The following is an 18292-nucleotide window of genomic DNA, read 5'->3' on the forward strand; positions in this document are numbered from 1 at the left end:
AATGCACATTTGCGCATCTGTTCTGGGGCCCTGGGTGCCCTCTATATCACTTCCACCCTGTGGTGCTGTTATTATACACCTTCCTAGGTGTGTAATTATCACGTCTTAGAAGAGTGATGTGAGTAGGCTTGAGTGCTAGTAGCCTTACAGCTGTTTCCACTGAGAATAAGACAGTGGCCACAAATGATTGGATTAGTGCGTCCCCCACCCCACCACTTAGCATAATCCTCTTTTGTAGCATCCTATATGTGTGGCTGCGTGTGTGCGTATTGGAGTCTCCAGACCGCTTGTGTACAGTGAGGTCTGTACAGAGTTCGTCCGTGGAGACTGCGTGGCATCCTGCGCGAAACGTGTGTGGGATGCAGCTATGACACACTAGAGGCAGTCAAGGCAGGAGGAGGCGTGGAGCTGCTCTTTAACTCATTCACCGCCATTGATACCGATAAATGCCAATTGGATTGGATTTCTATCGGCATCAATGTCACAGAAAAATGATCATTCAATGCCAGCCTTCCCAGTTCAATTGGATTCAATAAAAGTTACCAAATAAAAAAACTAAATTTGATCTTTTTTTTTTTAATTTAAAAAAAATGTTTGGGAAAATGTCAACAAAAAATACAGTAAATATTTCCTTTATCTTTTTTTTTTTTTTTTTTTTTTTAAAGTAAAATAAAAAAAAAGAGGGTAAAAACAAACTGTAAATATGATTGTTTGCATCTTTTTATTCAATTGAAATATGTATTTGTATATTTCCAAATAGATGTGTTTTAAAAGAAAAAAAAAAAAAAAGAAAAATCATTCAATGACTGCCAGGTTATCCAAGCAAAATGGTTTAGATGTCTATTGCCGTCAATTTCGTTCAGAATTATTTATTTTGGTAATTTTTAATGGAAAAATGGCAGCCAATTAGTTTATAAAAAATAAGATTACATAAAGAATATGTAGTTTTTTTGGTTTTTACATAACTAAAAACACTTTTTTTTTAAAATTTATTTTTGTGTGTTTCGAATAAAATAACATAGATCATGTAGTTTCCCCCCCTTTTTTTTATTTAAAATGTACTGTATATTAACATGTTTAGAAATTAAGAGAGTATTCATTTTTTAAATTGTATTTTTAAAATACAGTATTTTCCATTAAATGTTTAAATAAAAAATTTAAAACATAAAGACGAACATTTACTGTTTATTCAATTCAATTCCATTTTATTTGCATAGACCTGAATCACAACAAGGTTGTCTCAAAAGGCTTTGCAGAGGCAATATGATACACAATTAGAAACAGCAAATGAAGCGACAAAGATGAATAAATAAAGTTCAAGTCCTGGGTATTCATTTCATTTTTCATTGGAAAAACTGTTAAAAACACAAAAAACATGTTAACTGGTTGTGTCATTGCTGTAACAGCACCTAATTATCATTTACTTACGTTGATGCAAACCTGTTTGGTATCGAGGACGAAATTGATTCCGCAAATTATACGGACGTCAAGCATCGTTATTTGGGAGTTTAGCTCGCTGTATAGCCAGGACCGAGCCGTAGCGTCGTGGTGAGGACAGTATATTCGCATTTTGTTGTTCATGCACTGTACACTTATTCGGCATGTTGTTCTCTATTGTATTTTTATATTAAATTGCCTTTCAAGATGACAGATCTGTTCTATGTGTGACCTATACTCCGGTGCGACTCATATGTTTTTTTTCTCTTCGTTGGGCATTTTATGGCTGGTGCGACTTATACTCAGGTGTGACTTGTAGTCCGAAAAATACGGAAAAAGTAAAAATTAAAGTTTAGTAAAGCTGATCTTAGAAGTACATTTTACTCAAAATGTTACTCAAGTAAACATAACAGAGTACATGTAACACGTTACTACCCAACTCTGATAATAAGTGTAAATATGACAAAGTTACTGCTCATTCTTGGAGCAACTGTGGTTCGTCTATGACCATCAATGGCAGCTATTGAGTTAATAACAACCAAATCTGAGTCCTTACTGAGCAAATATGGCTACGTTCATACTACAGGTCTTAATGCACAAATCTGATTTTTTGTCATATCTGTTTTTTGGGCGTGCCCGTTCAGACTGCCTTTGTCCATTGAGACCATTCAAGTATTACGCATGCGCACTAATTCGCAGTACGACACGCGCTGAGCAAGACAACCCGCATGTGCAGAAGCATCAAAACAAATGACCACACATGCTGGCTGTCATCCGTCATTCCAGCGATATCATATTTTTCTTTTTAAAAAGAGGACACAAATAACAGACATAAATAATCCCAGTTTAGGTTTATATTCAAGGTATACGGATTGATAGCATGCACGCACTGTCCGTGCATGTCACACGCACATACGGGCAGTTTGCCCCGACTCTCGGCCATGTAAGCAATGTTGAAATATTGCTTGTATGGAGCAGACAGAAAACCGATCATTCTCAGGCTTATCCTCAACCCATTTTCATTTTTTTTTTAAATGACTGTTGTCAAGTCCGACCCTTCCTAAAAAGCCGTGTTCAAGGCAAGCTAGGCGCTAATGACGCACAGCTGCACCGCTACCGTAGCGTCTCTCTCGGTTTTTGATGACGTAATTGCTGCATGAATTCCGATTTGAGAGACTGGACAATACAGACCGCCGCGACAGTCTGGAAAAATGTGGCCCAGATCGGATTTAAACCACATAGGAAAGTGACCCAGATTGGATTTGAAATGGTCCAGTTCTATGCCACTTGTCACGTTCAGACCGTCAAGTTAATGCCTCACTCGAGTCGGAAAAACACGAAAAAATCGGATTCGTACATTAAGACCTGTAGTATGAACGTAGCCTATGTAGGATTGACTAGAGCACTGTCAGAGGTGAAGCTATATTGTGAGTCTGAAGGGGGTAGAGTTGAATTATTGTAGCTAGGAGATAGCAGAATGCAGCCATCAGTTGGTCTTGGGGGCTTGCTCTGTCATTGTCAGCCTCTATAAACAGCCCACAGAGCGACAGGCACTTTGAAGTCTGCTAGAGCTGTTTAAATCCTGCCTGAAAAGACACACGAGCGCCAAGTAAAGAGAGGAGACTGAAAAGGAGGCGGCTAAAATGTAATCAGAAATGAGAAAGCAACTTTTCTTCAGTGGTTGCCATTGCGTTTATTTGCGTTACACGAGAGGTTCTCGGGCAGAATCGAGACGAGCCTTTGCAACATGAGAAGCGGTGATGCGGTGGCGGAGCAACACTGAGCCGGCGTTGCCAGATTAGTGCTTCGACATCATAGCCGAATAAAATGGGACTGAATCAGAATACGCGAATATCCTTTAACCCGATGTAACCTGCTCTGCTGCATTTATATTTACATTTTGTCGGAGGCATGCTGAACTTTTAGACAGAGTAACTCTTAAGTGTACACTCTAAGTCACAGAACAAACACGGTATTGTGCCTGTAGGGCTGTTGTTGTGCTGTTTCGCCAATGCAGGCCCAGAAGAACTTGAATTGAGATCCTAACGGTAGTGAATACTCAGCCAGAGTTGGTGTTTGTCCTATTCATGAGCGTTACAAACATTTAAAAAAGATTTTTGAATAAAAATGGTCAAAATTTATATTTTAACATTTATTTTTAAACCTCTTCATGGTAAATATTGTTGCATGTGTTTTATTTTAATTTTTAGATTATTTACATTTTCAAATAAAAAAAATAGCTCATTTTTTTAGTTTGTAGTTTAATTCTTAATTTAAATGACTCTTTTAAAAAGGATATATAAAAACAGTCAATGTTCGATTTTACGATTTTTTTCTTAAGGATATTGTTGACCTAAAAACTGTACAAATTTTCCTTTTTGAGCCATTTGACAGTAGTGCATGAATTGGGAGTGGATTTTCACTCCCGTGCCTTCTCGCCATTCCCATTCCATCCCGGGGGCTGAGTCAAAAAGTAAATCCCACTCCCGTTTTCCCCCCTTTAAATTGTATAAGAAACAAAACAAAAATATGTACTAGTCCTCCTCCAAAAAATTAGCATATTGTGATAAAGTTCATTATTTTCTGTAATGTACTGATAAACATTAAACTTTCATTTATTCTAGATTCATTAAACACAACCGAAGTAGTTCAAACCTTTTATTGTTTTAATGTTGATGATTTTGGAAAAAAAGTCAAGAAAAAACAAAGATCCCTATTTCAAAAAATTTTCATATTTCATCTGACCAATACAAAAAAGTGTTTTTTAATACAAAAAAAGTCAACCTTTAATTAATTATATCAGCTATGCACTCAATACATTATTTTATTATTATTTATTTTATATTTTAACAAAAATATAGTCTGTCACCTTACGGTAAATTGATACATTCAGAGATATCACATACATATACAGTAGATAGAACTAGATGCAATAAGTCTGCGGCATTAGTAACCAGCAGCTGTCTTATAGACCCTACCCACGTGACGTCACAACTCCTTCCTCCTGACTGGTGCCGCCCAATTGTCCGTCAACACATCATGTTTACCTGTTACGGCTACGTACATTCCTCCTATTTACGACGTGTTTTTCTGCTCGTTAACATTAATAATCAAAATGGTGAAGGCGTGTGTGGCGGTCGGTTGCAATAACAGAGAAGATAGATGGAGAAGACGGAGAGACTTGAAGTTCTACCGGATTCCGAGAGACCCGGAGAGAAGAGAGCGAGATGGGCTGCTGCAATTCGACGAGAAAACTGGGCTCCAAACGATTACCACAGATTATGTAGTAGTCATTTTATATCTGGTAAGATGCATTTAATATATATTTAGAGGGTTTTGGGCTGACAACCACAATTAAGATCATTGCTAGGCTAATCGCCGACAACATACACGTATGTATGTAGTGAGAGTGCTATCGCTAAACCATATAAACATTAAAAGCCCTAACTCCATTGACAAACGACATGAAATACATTAGACTTGACAGTGGATGTTAGCAATAACAAAAGATTTTGAATTGAAAATTTCGTAACTCACCTTTCCAAGCACAAGATAGATTCCTGCCGAATTTTCGTGGACGAGGACCTGTTTCACCCAACCAGCAACGAAGTATTTATAAGCCTCCAAGCACTTAAAGTTTTTCAAACTTTCGTGAGAATAGGCTGATTTTATGTGGACAAGATAGTTGTACATACCAGGGTAGCTAGCAGATGTCAGGCAAATACGGCAGAGACAGCGGGTCGAAAAACATCGATTTAGGCATCAAATATGGATCTGGCGAATGGATAAACTGAAGCTTTTCCACATAACGCCTTTTATGCAACGCATCAAGTGAGTTTACGGCATCTGAAAGCACCGGGTCTTCCATGAAATGCATTATAAATTGCTCGATCAATTGAGACCATTGATAATACAGACACAAAATGACGGACAAGGGGGCGGAACCATACAGCGAGCACGTGATTTTGTGACGTCGGTGGGTAGGGTCTATAGCAGTGGACTTGTCAAGCGAGCTCGGATGATTTTTTAAGTGATTTTTTTTTTTTCTACTAAAATAATCTTACCTCGCCAAAGTCTTGATGGATTTCAAATGGTTTCTTTTATAACCAACCGCGTTAAATTGGCTATGATTCAGGCTGATTGTTGAACTCAAAATAACTATTCTGAAGTACGCAGTTAATTTACTGCATCTCTGACATTTATATTTAAAAAAAAAAAAAAAAAAGCCGTTGAAAATTGGTTGAAAATTGATTTTTTTTTTTTAAAAGCTATTTCAAAATACATAACTACGTTTATCGAATGGCACTGACGCATAATGGTCGACATTGGTTCACAGAGTGCCTGCCGCAACTATCTATCGCCGTCAAGTGAATAAAACTAACTCATAAGTGAACATAGTTGTTATCTCAAATAATGAGCAAGAGGTCTAAAACTCCCATCAGGTATAAAAGTGTTTTTTAATCTTCAGTGCGCAAATATAAGAAGCCTCAATTTGAAGAATCTATGTGGATTTCGCTTTATAAAGTAGCTCTCTGTCCTTACATGAAATGAGTTACAGAGCTTATAATGTACCAGATAGGACTCGAAAGTACCATTTATATTTCTAAGAATAAAATGTTACAGGTATTTACAGTAAATGTCAAGAGCCAAGGCTACAAAAATCCGCAATTGCTTTTAACAAGAAAAGGGACTCAATCTCTGTCGGCAAAGTGAAAAATAGTGTTTACGTCAAGAATTTCGAAGTTATATATACGTACATGTGGTATCTATTAGAGCTGGGAATCTCTGGGCACCTAACGATTCGATTACGATTACGATTCAGAGGCTCCGATTCGATTATGAAACGATTATTGATGCACCCCCCTCCCTTTTTTTTTTTTTTTTTTTTTTAATGTTTTGTACATTAGTTCCAAAATTGTTCAAAAATACTCTCAGGCTAAACCACACTACTATTTCAGTATCAAGTTAACATATAGCAGTAAACAAATATACAAAAATAACATTAAATAAAAAACTCCAGTCCCCATTCTGTATCAGCAGCTTTAAACTACATTCAATTAATTTAATGTTGTGAATCAACCGTTAAATTTGTTAAAATTGCTCCCGTTATTCCATAATTTGTTGATGATGAGTTGAGCTAAAGCCGTGAGTTGAGCATTGGCATTACCCGGGTCTAAGACAAGTTATGTTTACTTTGCGCATTGTGTCCCGAAGACCGCGCTGTGTATTAGTTCCGCTTTACTTGACATATTTCAATAATCGGAATTTGGATGTTTGTGAATCGTTCTCGAATCTTCAGCGGCCGAATCGCGTGTTGGATGCTGCGTCTTTACTCACGTGAGGTAATGGCTCGTCATCCAGAATGAATTCTTCGGCAATGACTCTTGATTTCCCTGGGCTTTGGGACTGTCGAGTGCCAGTTTGTCACGCATAGCAAAAGTTTCTGCCAGTGTTAGTTGCGTAGGACCTTTCTTTTTGTCTTCGGTTTTCTTAACATACTCCTCATATTGTTTGTGGTGGTATTTCGCTAAATGATTAGGTTGGTTGCATTAAAACTTCTTACAGCTTTACCACTACGCTTGACTTTATTGTGGCATATGTTGCTCTCTGCCTCTTCGTCTTTGTCGTCCTTTAAGGTGAAATGATCCCACACAGCTGACATTTTTACCGATAAAGTCTCTCGGTAAATTGGGAGACGGTAATGTAAATGTAGTATGTTGAAGGTGTGCCGTAAAATGCGGACTGGATTTTAGGTAAACCGAAGCAAAAACTGGAATGGATTATGTAAATTGGTGCGCTGGAAAACCTGGACCGGAATTCAGAAAAAACTGGATCGAAGATCTGGATCGGAATTTTTCCCGTGTTCCGACCTGATACCAATGCGCATTTTTTTGCCCATATCGGCGTCCGATCCGATCCAAATATCGGATCGGGACATCTCTAGTTATAGTTATGTTATTAAGAGAGCATCCCACAAGTACTTTACATATAAACACAATAGTATGTCATTCTTTTTTATTGCAGATATTGATCGCAATAAAACTTTTGGACAACATGATTCCATTTCTTGTCATATTTAAAACAATTGGTGCATGTGTAAAATAGGACAAATATTAACGAAGGTGGAGCATAACTCGAACCTTCCATCATCAAGGTAGAATGCACGTAGTCTAGGTATACTGTATGTCGATCAAAATAAGTCTTGTTGTGAGGCACATCAAGTTGTCTTCCCTGGCAAACAAACATAAATTGTGTTACTCTTTGATTTAGGGTAAAAACCCCATGTATGACTTGTAGTAAATGTGTTTGTTTTCCATTTCTTTATCGTTGAAGCTAATGCAAAGCTAATAATGTCTCAGACGTGACGCAACACACAGAACTGTAGTCTTTTTTTAAGGGATTTTGATGAATGATGCCACTCCAGCGCCATTATGTTTTGGTAAAAGAACGTGGAAAACGGAAGAGGCGAGCAGAAATGCGGAAGTAAACCGGAACTACCTCGGAAACTTACCTGTAACATTATTTACTATGATGTCAGAACATTTTTGTATCTGTACATGTAACTTTATAGTGGAATGAAACCTCTTATTTCTTGTGGCATGGCAACGGTGTATGAATATGAATTTCATTAAGACAAAAAAAGGCCTTTACATCATGGCAGAAAGTATTTCCAAAAAATAGCTGCGACCTCGGATTCCTTGGCAACCCGTTTCCTTTTTCTACCTAATTTTCCAACTCATTATCTGCCATTGATGGTGCTCGATGTCAGATCCATTTCGGGGCCATGGACAGAAAATAACCAGATTTTAAAAAATGAACCGATTCGTCGACTACGGTTCCTGGCAGCCCATTTGCACTCCGACACATGCCGCATTCTCCATCCTGGCACCAGCTACACTCCCCCCCCCCTATTTCTTTTTAGTCTGGACACAACAGAGCAGTTACACATGGCCCAAAATTCAGACAGAGCCACAAGTATGCCATTTCCTGTCTGCACAAACAACTGGGATTTGCAGCTGTGTGTAAGCACGCGTCTCTAAAGAGGCAGTGGACACAATGCTTGGGCATTAATAATTCAGAAACCAGCTTTTTATCTTCTACATCCTCCATCCGCTCATACAAACTTTCCCTTACACTTACACGGCCCTCTTTTTTTATCGTGTCATTAGCGCGTGTGTTCCATACGAGCATATCTGCTTGAAAATGGATGGCGCCGTTGCACATTTGCCACTTGGCTGAGCGTGTTTTTGACGTGCGGGCACCTATTTTTACATGTATGTGTGGTGTATGTCATGCAAATTTGACGGGCTCGCTCTTTCTTTAGGTCGTCAGTCAATTACACTCTTGCGCGACTTCAATCCACTCAACTCTTGAATTTCCTTTCATAGTCCTTGAATGAGGTTTAACCGCTTGATGCATTGATTGAAGTCTTTCAATGCCATTGCTAGACTTCCAAACATGTGGTGTCCAATCGTCCATCTGCTATGAATTGAAATGACTACAATTTCCGCTATTTCTTTTTAGATTGATACATTTTGATTGAAAAATTCTATTTCTAATTTTTCTAATGTTTCTATTGACAATATCCTTTTCCATCTTGATTATTTTGTCGCTGTGTAACTCTTAAAAATGTCTTAAAATCAAGATGTGTTTCCATCCAAATCTGATCTTATAAAAATATTGTGTAGGACAAAACATACTTTTTTTCCCCTAAATCTTTAAAATGTAATCCTTTTCACCCAGTTCTAATCTTTTAATAATGACGTGCTCAAGCCCGATTTCCGATTACTCTGCTTATACAGAATGGGGACTGGAGTATTTTTTTACTCTTATTTTTGTATATTTGTTTACTGTTATATGCTAACTTGATACTGAAATAGTAGTTTGGTTTAGCCTGAGAGGATTTTTGAACAATTTTGTAACCAATGTACAAAACATTTATAAAAAAAAAAAAAAAAAAAAAAAGAAAAAAGAAAGGGGGGGTGCATCAATAATCGTTTTATAATCGAATCGGAGCCTCTGAATCGTAATCGAATGGTTAGATGCCCAAAGATTCCCAGCTCTAATTACAGTTACAAGTTACTTCTCCTAAAAAGTAATTGAGTCAATAACTCAGTTACCTGAATGTAAAAGTAATTAGTTACTTGGAAAGCCACCCCCCCCCAAAAAAACCAAAAAACATAGTAACCTTTCCTATGTTTGGAAGTCATTTAACGTTGTGAATCAACCGTTAGAGTTGTTATATTTACTCCCTTTATTGCATTAGTTCCCTTCTTTCTACTTTCGACATGTGAACGTTTTAAAACTGTTTCATCATTTAAAGCTAGATTCAAGTCATGATTTTGCCGATTTTGGAGTATTTTAGATAAAAAGTTACTTCGGTTCCCTAGGAAGGTTCTCTACAACAGAGCCTTCCTGAGAAGTCTACTGCTTTAAGATGGCGGCTGTTTACTAACGCTGGTGAGTCGATCATTTCACATTTGGCTAATGCCGCCGTGTCTGTCATTTCGCATCTATTTATATATACATATTATATCTACCTTAGCATCATTTGGGCGTAGTTTGTAGGCTATCGGCTACAGTCAGGTATTATAAGAGCCACCTAGCATCGCGTTTGCAACGGGGTCACGACTCCCTTCATTCCTCCCCACTCCTGCTCTGCTCTCTCGTCTCTGTGAGTCTGTGTCTCTCACAACTCTCACAGACTTTTCTCACATCATTCAACCAATGCAGTAATGCATAGTAACTTAAGATGTCCCGATCGATCTGCGCCTCGATCGATCGTGTCCGATCACGTCATTTTCAAAGTATCGGAATCGGCAAAAAAATATTGGACATGTCTTTTTTAACATATATATATATATATATTTTTTAATTAAATCGTTTTCTAATTGTATTTAACGTTACAGACAAAATGTCTTACACTCATCCAGAGTCTTTAGTTTTAGCTTAAAGTAGGGCTGTCAAATTTATCGCGTCAACGGCGGTAATAACATTAAAATATTTAACGCAATTAACTCACGCATTGTTGCGTTCAATCTATAATGGCACCGTATTGCGTATACATAGAGCTAAAAGGCAACGTAAAATGAGTAGAGAGAATTTTGGCAGCCTTTGAAGCCTAATTGGCTAAAGCCTTACAATCCCTCTCTCAACGATCAGAAATATCGTGGGAAGCAATGTGGGGAAGAAAGGTAGTAGTTGATCTTTTTCTTAACACCCTATTTTATTTCCCAACGCTGAGAAGATATATCAATTAGTACCATTACGCACAGTCATGGTTGCACTTCCCATCATGCATTTGGGCAGAGGTTAAATGGCTGCAGTATCATTTACTGAAAGCTCATAAAAATTCACTGATGGCATTATTCAGTCACAATGTACAAAGTCACATTATCCTTTAAGAATTACAAGTCTTTCTATCCGTGGATCCCTCTCACAGAAAGAATGTTAATAATGTAAATGCCATCTTGAGGATTTATTGTCATAATAAACAAATACAGTACTGTATGTTGAATGTATATATATTCGTCCGAGTTTTATCCATTTTTTTCTTAATGCATTGCCAAAATGTATATGATCGGGAAAAATTATCGGGAATGATTGGAATTGAATCGGGAGCAAAAAAAAAAAAGCAATCGGATCGGGAAATATCGGGATCGGCAGATACTCAAACTAAAACGATCGGGATCGGATCGGGAGCAAAAAACATGATCGGAACAACCCTAATAGTAACGCACGCCTTTACATCCTTAGTAACGGCGTTGCCAAGATGAGAAGAATAATTGGATTACTCACTACTGAAAAAAAAATAACGGCGTTAGTAACAACAGCGGTTATATATCTGGAATATTTTGTTGTAGAGCTGCAGCTATCAATTATTTTAGTAGTCGATTAATCGATGAACTAGTTAGTTCGAATAATCGAGTAATCGGCTAAGGAACATAATAAAGATAAAATATCTGAGCTGAGCCTCAATTGGTATAAAAAAAATTAGGGCTGTCAAACGGTTAAAATTTTTTAAATTGAGTTAATTACAGCTTAAAAATTAATTAATCGTAATTAATCGCAATTAATCGCAATTCAACCCATCTATAAAATATGCCATATTTTCCTGTAAATTATAAATATATTCTATAAAATAAACTGTTGAATTATAAATATATTCTATAAAATAAACTGTTGGAATGGAAAGATAAGCCACAAGATGGATATATACATTCAACATACGGTACATAAGGACTGTAGTGGGCATTTCACTCTACTGTCATTTAAATCTGTCTATGCTGTCCTCACCCCGAAGCGTCTACTTTTTCCAAAGCTAGACAGCTAGTGAACGACGCCTTAATAATCAGACTTCTTCCTTTTTCATATGATTTATTAATAAAATGGCCTCAAACCATTGTCCTCTTTAGACCGTCGTAAAACTACAAAAAAAAGTACACAAGCATTGCATTAGCAACGACGTTAGCTTAGCACGCTATACAGGTTCACTAAACATAAACAAAAAGCGTCTCATACAAAAAATATAACATTTCGCTTACTAACATAATATGTACATTCTTTACAACAACCATACTTACGGACAAATCTTGTCCAAGGATCATATAAGCACAACATTACAACGTAGGCGTCAGCCCGAGACGTCGTGCAGCCATATTAAACTGGCAAGAAAACAATAAACCATGTCGCAAAGCGACCACAAGAGTTCGCTGTTAGACAGCACAAAAAGCCTTGCTGTAAAACTTACGAAAAGACAGAATACTGTCTAAACGGGACATGTGCGTTAATTGTGTCAAATATTTTAACGAGATTAATTTTAAAAATTAATTACCGCGCGTAACGCGATAATTTTGACAGCCCTAAAAAAAAATAAATGAGGATCTTTGTACAATAAAAGAACAATTGGCTGACTTACATCGCAAAACTCCGCTATCTCAAATGCTATAAAATGCAAACGTTTTTTTTTTAAGCAAATGATTCAAGCACGTATTGTCACAAAAAAAGCTAAATATACCTACGGTGGGGATAAACTAAATTATATATATTATGTATATATTATATATATATATATAAATTATGTATAAACTCAATTATTAATGCATTAAAAAACATTAGCTCAAACAAAAACTTAGTTTATGTTGGTCTTAACAGGGAGCAGCTAAATTCAGCCATGTAAAATGAGTTATGTCATATTCACTGTCGCCACTAGAGGGCAGTGTATCACCCAAATCAATAAAACTAAATGCAAACACTTTCAAAACAAACCATTACAACGCCACTTTAATTAAACGAATACTTGAAGCAGCAAGATTTAATTTGAATCTTTTTCTAACTGAATTATTCGAGTTATCGATTAATTGTTGCAGCACTATTTTGTTGCTTGTAGCCCTTAACTGATTCACTTCCACTGACAGCAATAGATGTTAAATTTATTTGAACTGGAAAGGCTGGCATTGAGTGATCATGTTTCACTGCCACTGTCGGCGATGAACTTCTAATCCATTTTGACTGGGAGGGTTGGTATCAATTTTTCGAGCCTCCAGCCAATGAATTAATGGCAGCCACTAAGATGATACTTCAAAATGAAAAATTGAATAATTAGTGCTCTAAATTTATCGCGTTAATGGGCGGTAATTAATTTTTTAAATTACCGTATTGGCCCGAATATAAGACGGTGTTTTTTGCATTGAAATAAGACTGAAAAAGTGGGGGTCGTCTTATATTCGCGGTCTAGACGTTATACCCATTCACGACGCTAGATGGCGCCATATATCAATGAAGCGATGTTCTGTCATGACAGATCTCAGCTACTCTCATGTTTAACCAGTTTGCATTATTTTATTGCAATGTTTTTCCTTATTCATATTTGTTTCAAGACTACAGTTACAGTTAGACTTCACTTTGATGGTTAATGCAGTTATTGCAATTTTGTTGTTTTACAATAGATTGGTTTATTTACATTTCAAAAACCAGAAGCCATTCATTTACGAATGCGATTGCACGTTAGTTTACATATTTAAATGTTCAGATATTAAGATTTGAATGAGGCAAAATAACATGCTTTTTCTCTCAAATATATTGTTATAATCATTTGTTTCAGATGTACTGTAATGATTTTCAGTATAAAAAATTAATTTGGTGTTCAAAAAGTCTTTTTTTCAAACTTGAGTCTTGAAAAAGAAGGGGTTGTCTTATAATCAGGGCCGACTTATATTCGGGCCAATACGGTAATCACGTTAAAAATATCTGATGCATTTAACGCATGCACGGAATGACCCGCTCATGCATTGGCTCAGATTACAATGACGGCGTTTTTTGCACATTAAGAGCTAAGAGGCAGAGAAAGGCGAGTGGACACAGGCGTTCATTGGAGTGCGCCGTTTACTGGCATAAGCTTCGGCAACTCCTTCACAACAAACATAAGTATCATTTAGTGAAAGCACAACAAAAATAATATTCCTATCTATCCAAAAAAATAATGTTCACAAAAAGAAAAGCGCTTCAATCTGTATTAATGAGGCACTATTCTCACACAGATAAACAACAATGTAAAGAGAACTGGCATTCCCAATCAAAATAGCTATGCAAAATACACATAAAACTTACTCAGACTTTGGTCAAACTCTATTCAAACATTTCGTTTAGCTCTCGTTTAGCTCAACAAACACACTGGATGGCAATATTTAGTCACAATATACAAACTATCGGAGGTCTCGTATGTTGTGAAGCTAGCACTAAAATGACCGTGCGTAAAGTACAATCAATGGACCAGTAAACAGGGAACTGCGGCGTCAGTCGGGGGACAAAAATCCCATTGGCTTGATTTCTAGGTAACTGAAAACTAGCCATTGACACCTTGTGGTGTATTTCAATCACTATCTTACGTAGTTAAAGACACTGTGGAAGAACGGCAGGGAGCCCCTGTGACGTCACCGCTCGGCGACGTCAACAATAGCGAGCTACTAGTTTTTTTTTTTTCTTAAAAATTTTGCAAATTTTATTAAAACGAAAACATTACGAGGGGTTTTAATATAAAATTACTATAACTTGTACTAGCATTTATCTTTTAAGAACTACAAGTCTTTCTATCCTTTGATCCCGTTAACAGAAAGAATATTAATAATGTTAATGCCATCTTGTGGATTTGTTGTTAAAATAAACAAGTACAGTACTTATGTAAAGTATGTTGAATGCATATATCCGTCTTGTGTCTTTCTATTTCAACAATAATTTAAAGAAAAATACGGCATATTTTAGAGATGGTTTTAATTGCAATTAATTACGATTAATTAATTTTTAAGCTGTGATTAACTCGATTAAAATTTTAATCGTCTGACAGCCCTATAAATAATACATATTAAAACCTGTAGTTTTTCACCCAATTCTGATCCTCTAAAAATGACGTGAACGGGCCCGATTTCCAGTTGTGATCGGATCGGGGGCCTAATCTGTATGGTTGATTAATTGTCGATTAACATGGCAGCCCAAATGTGCATACCAGGCAATATTCCCACAAACTCATAAACATCTTTCATTTATGCTAATTTAACCGTGTTGTAATCATTCTTGATTAGACGAAAACATGACTTATTCATGCCGAAGCATAAATGTGTCTTTAAAAAGAAGGCCACTTTTAGCGGCAAAATGCATATTTATTGCGCTCGGCTCGCAGTTTACACTCGTCTGTTTAGCTGCAAAGCAGGATTGGATGGCAGCTGTTAAAAAGAAGGAGTGAATAATTCAAGCGTTGGAAAACAGCGTGTATGCGTACACCTCCAACACACTCCCGAGGAAGCGTGTACCTGCAGATGTTTTTTTGATTTCCTGCGAGAGGTGCGCGCCCCAAACAAGGCCGGCACTAAATATTTCACTGCGCAGTTTTGTAAATCTTGTCAATGCTTTTGTCCAGGCGCGGCCGCGGCTCAGAGGGTGGTGAAGGTGCAAGACGGGCCCCTGATTCGGACAGAGGGCTCTCATGTGACAATCTGGTGCAACGTGACGGGATACAAGGAAGGCGTGGAACAAGACTTTGAGTGGTCCATGTACCTGCCGTCGGCGCCCGAGCGGGAGATCCGCATCGTCAGCACGGCCCAGCCGAACTATGCCTACGCAGTCTTTGCCCAGAGGGTCAACGCCAAGGAAATCTACGTGGAGAGGCTGAGCCGTGACTCGGCCATGCTGCACCTGCTCAAAGTTCAGGCCATGGACCAGGGACTCTTTGAGTGTTACACGCCCAACACGGACGGACGTTACCTGGGCTCCTACAGTGCGCGCACTAACCTCACTGGTAAGTCTGAATAAAAATTTCCTTTCGTCCCTAGTTTTGCTGTGGGATAAAAAATATCTCCGATCACCATTTGGGCCATTTTATATCACGATACCGATATGCCACAATATAATACATTTTCAATTATTTGGTGAAAAATTCTACAGCAATTATGACAGCCCCCACGCCCCCTCCAGTCACTTTATTTTTGAATTGACAGTAACCTGTCTAATCTACTGATACCTGTGAGGGGTTTTGAGTTTTAAAACTACCGTGGTACCTCGACATACGATCGCTTCGACACATGATGTTTTCAACATCCGATGTAAAATTCGACTCGCCGTTTGTTTCTACATTCGACGACAAGCTCAAAATACGACGATTTATGACAGCGTCGCAGTTTCTTTGGTTTCCCGCAAGAAACTACCCGCAAGAGTGTTGGGTAGTGTATTTACAGTAGTTCGTGATTTTTTTTTTTTTTTTTTTACATAAAACCTGTTCAGCTTAGGAACTAATAATTGTGTATCACTCAGTTGCTGAACCAAACTGTTTAAAATGAAATAAATACATAATTAAACAAGGGCCTAGAATCAATTTGATACACATCGATGTATCATTACATTCCAAAAAATCTCTTTTAAAATTTGTTTTCATTTATTTTTCATGCCTTTCATTTATTTATTTTGTTTCATTTCTTTTTTAAACTTCAAAATATGTTTTTATGCCGTTGCTGTGATGGTTTGTGCTTGCTTTTCACCATTGAAAATTTGGTTGCGCACCCTCAGCATAGCAATGCGGGTTTCTGATACGCTTATTGTTGTTTTTAGACTGTGAGTTAAAATCGCATCTCAGATAAGGCACTGTAATTCACCCCAAAAAAGCCCTTAACGTGTTTCTCCAAGTACACATGCCCAAAGGTGCACGCTGTCCTATAATGGCTCCCACTTTGGGAAACGGCTTCATTCCTTTAGGTCTTTTTATGGGATTACCGGAATAGCACTAGCATGGAGATGCTTTTAGATGATTGCTGCTGCATGTCCAAGATGGGACAGCGTTTGGCTGATAAACTGAACATATGTGAGATTCAGAGTGACTTCTTAGGATTGGCATCACATCAACTGTGATAATTTGCTTGGGCTTGTCTTAACTGTGGCGACGCCGCAGGATGTCACCTGTTCACCAGTCTTTGCTCACAACGGACACACAGCGCATCTGTCCAACAGGCCCAGGCACTTGAGGACAGCTGCCCAAGATGGAAAATTCCATTTCATTCAGGCTGTCGTAATGAATGCGGACCTCGGCTGACTTTCGTCTCAGGGTCAAAGTGCAAATGATCCCATTGAGTTGCCTTAGTAGTCAGTAGTCACTGAAAAACTGTGAAAAGCAAGGCACTTTGGAGATGTCAGTCAAAATGAAACACGCAAACAAAGAACTTTGGAAGAGAGCAAGGTTGTCTGGTTTAGTTTCTTGCTTCTTTACGCTGGCCCTGGTGTGAAAAACACCACAGCAAATTAAAAAACAAAACGGAAAATCAAAAAACAAGACGGCAAGTTTAAAAACACAACGGAAAATCACGTAACAAAATGGCAAATCAAAACAGCAAATTCAAAAATAAAATGACATTAACTCATTCACTCCCAGCCATTTTCACCGGAGCAAGGCCCTTCGCTCCCGGCCGTTTTACTGGATTTTGACTGATTTTGCAAGGCCCACAGAAAATTCTGTTCTATTGCTATATAAACATGGAACCCACCAAAAGAAAGATTAGACTCTTCTTTCAGCAGAAAAAAAAGTTAGTTCATATCTTTTTCCATTCTTTAGAAATCAGCATTAGAAACTAGCTTAGTTTGAGCAATTTTCCAATTTCTGATGAAAAAACGGAGAAATTGAGCTTTTTGTGAAAGCATACATTTCACACGTAACTTTGACTTAACCACAGCTATTTTTTGCTTTAGTTACATCCCAAACATCTGAATAATGTTTTCCTTTCACAAAATACAATAAACAACAAGATAAATTGAGCTTTTGATAGCAAAGTAACAATTTATTTACACATAACTAACTGAAAGATGATGCTGTTCTGGCTGCGACAGCCGGTTAAACTTTTCCCTCATCGGCGTCTGTCTCATAAAGATGAACTTTTTTGAGTCTCTGCGGGCTCTACTCGCGAGCAGCAGGGACTCAAAGGCATCGTCCGCTGCAATAGCGGTTCCGGTCGTTCTGCTTGGTCGTCCAGCGCCTGGCATTCTGTGCGTCCTACCGGTTGTTCTGCTCGGTTGTCTGCCGCCTGGCATCCATTTGGTCGTCTTCCGCCGGTCCCCGGCTGTGCGGCTTGGCCGTTTGTTGCCGTTTAATCGGGTTGCAGGTCTTACCAAACGCGCTACTGCCCTCCAGTGGCCAGTTTTATTGCTTTAAAATGGATTTTCAGCTTTGTGCTTTGGAGCTAAATTGAATCACGACCCAGAGACTTTTTTTGAAAAAAAAAAAAAAATAATAACGTAAAAGACGTATAAATACGTATTTGGGACACTGAAACAAAATACTGAAACAATTAAAAATAGAACGTATTTATACGTTTTGGGAGCA

The 18292-nt window shown here is 37.8% G+C and overlaps 1 protein-coding gene across 2 annotated transcripts in view; it reads left to right on the top strand.

Moving 5' to 3' along the window:
- The window catches only part of igsf3 (immunoglobulin superfamily, member 3), a 344912-nt gene that overhangs the window by 108945 nt on the left and 217675 nt on the right, over window positions 1-18292 (top strand). For both annotated transcript variants that reach the window (XM_057852021.1, XM_057852018.1), the window contains one exon: window positions 15350-15727. In XM_057852021.1, coding sequence (XP_057708004.1) covers window positions 15350-15727 — 378 coding nt within the window. The remainder of the gene's footprint in view (window positions 1-15349; window positions 15728-18292) is intronic.

The sequence above is a fragment of the Corythoichthys intestinalis genome, chromosome 12 (genome assembly GCF_030265065.1).
Source record: "Corythoichthys intestinalis isolate RoL2023-P3 chromosome 12, ASM3026506v1, whole genome shotgun sequence".
In the NCBI taxonomy this organism is placed as follows: Eukaryota; Metazoa; Chordata; class Actinopteri; order Syngnathiformes; family Syngnathidae; genus Corythoichthys; species Corythoichthys intestinalis.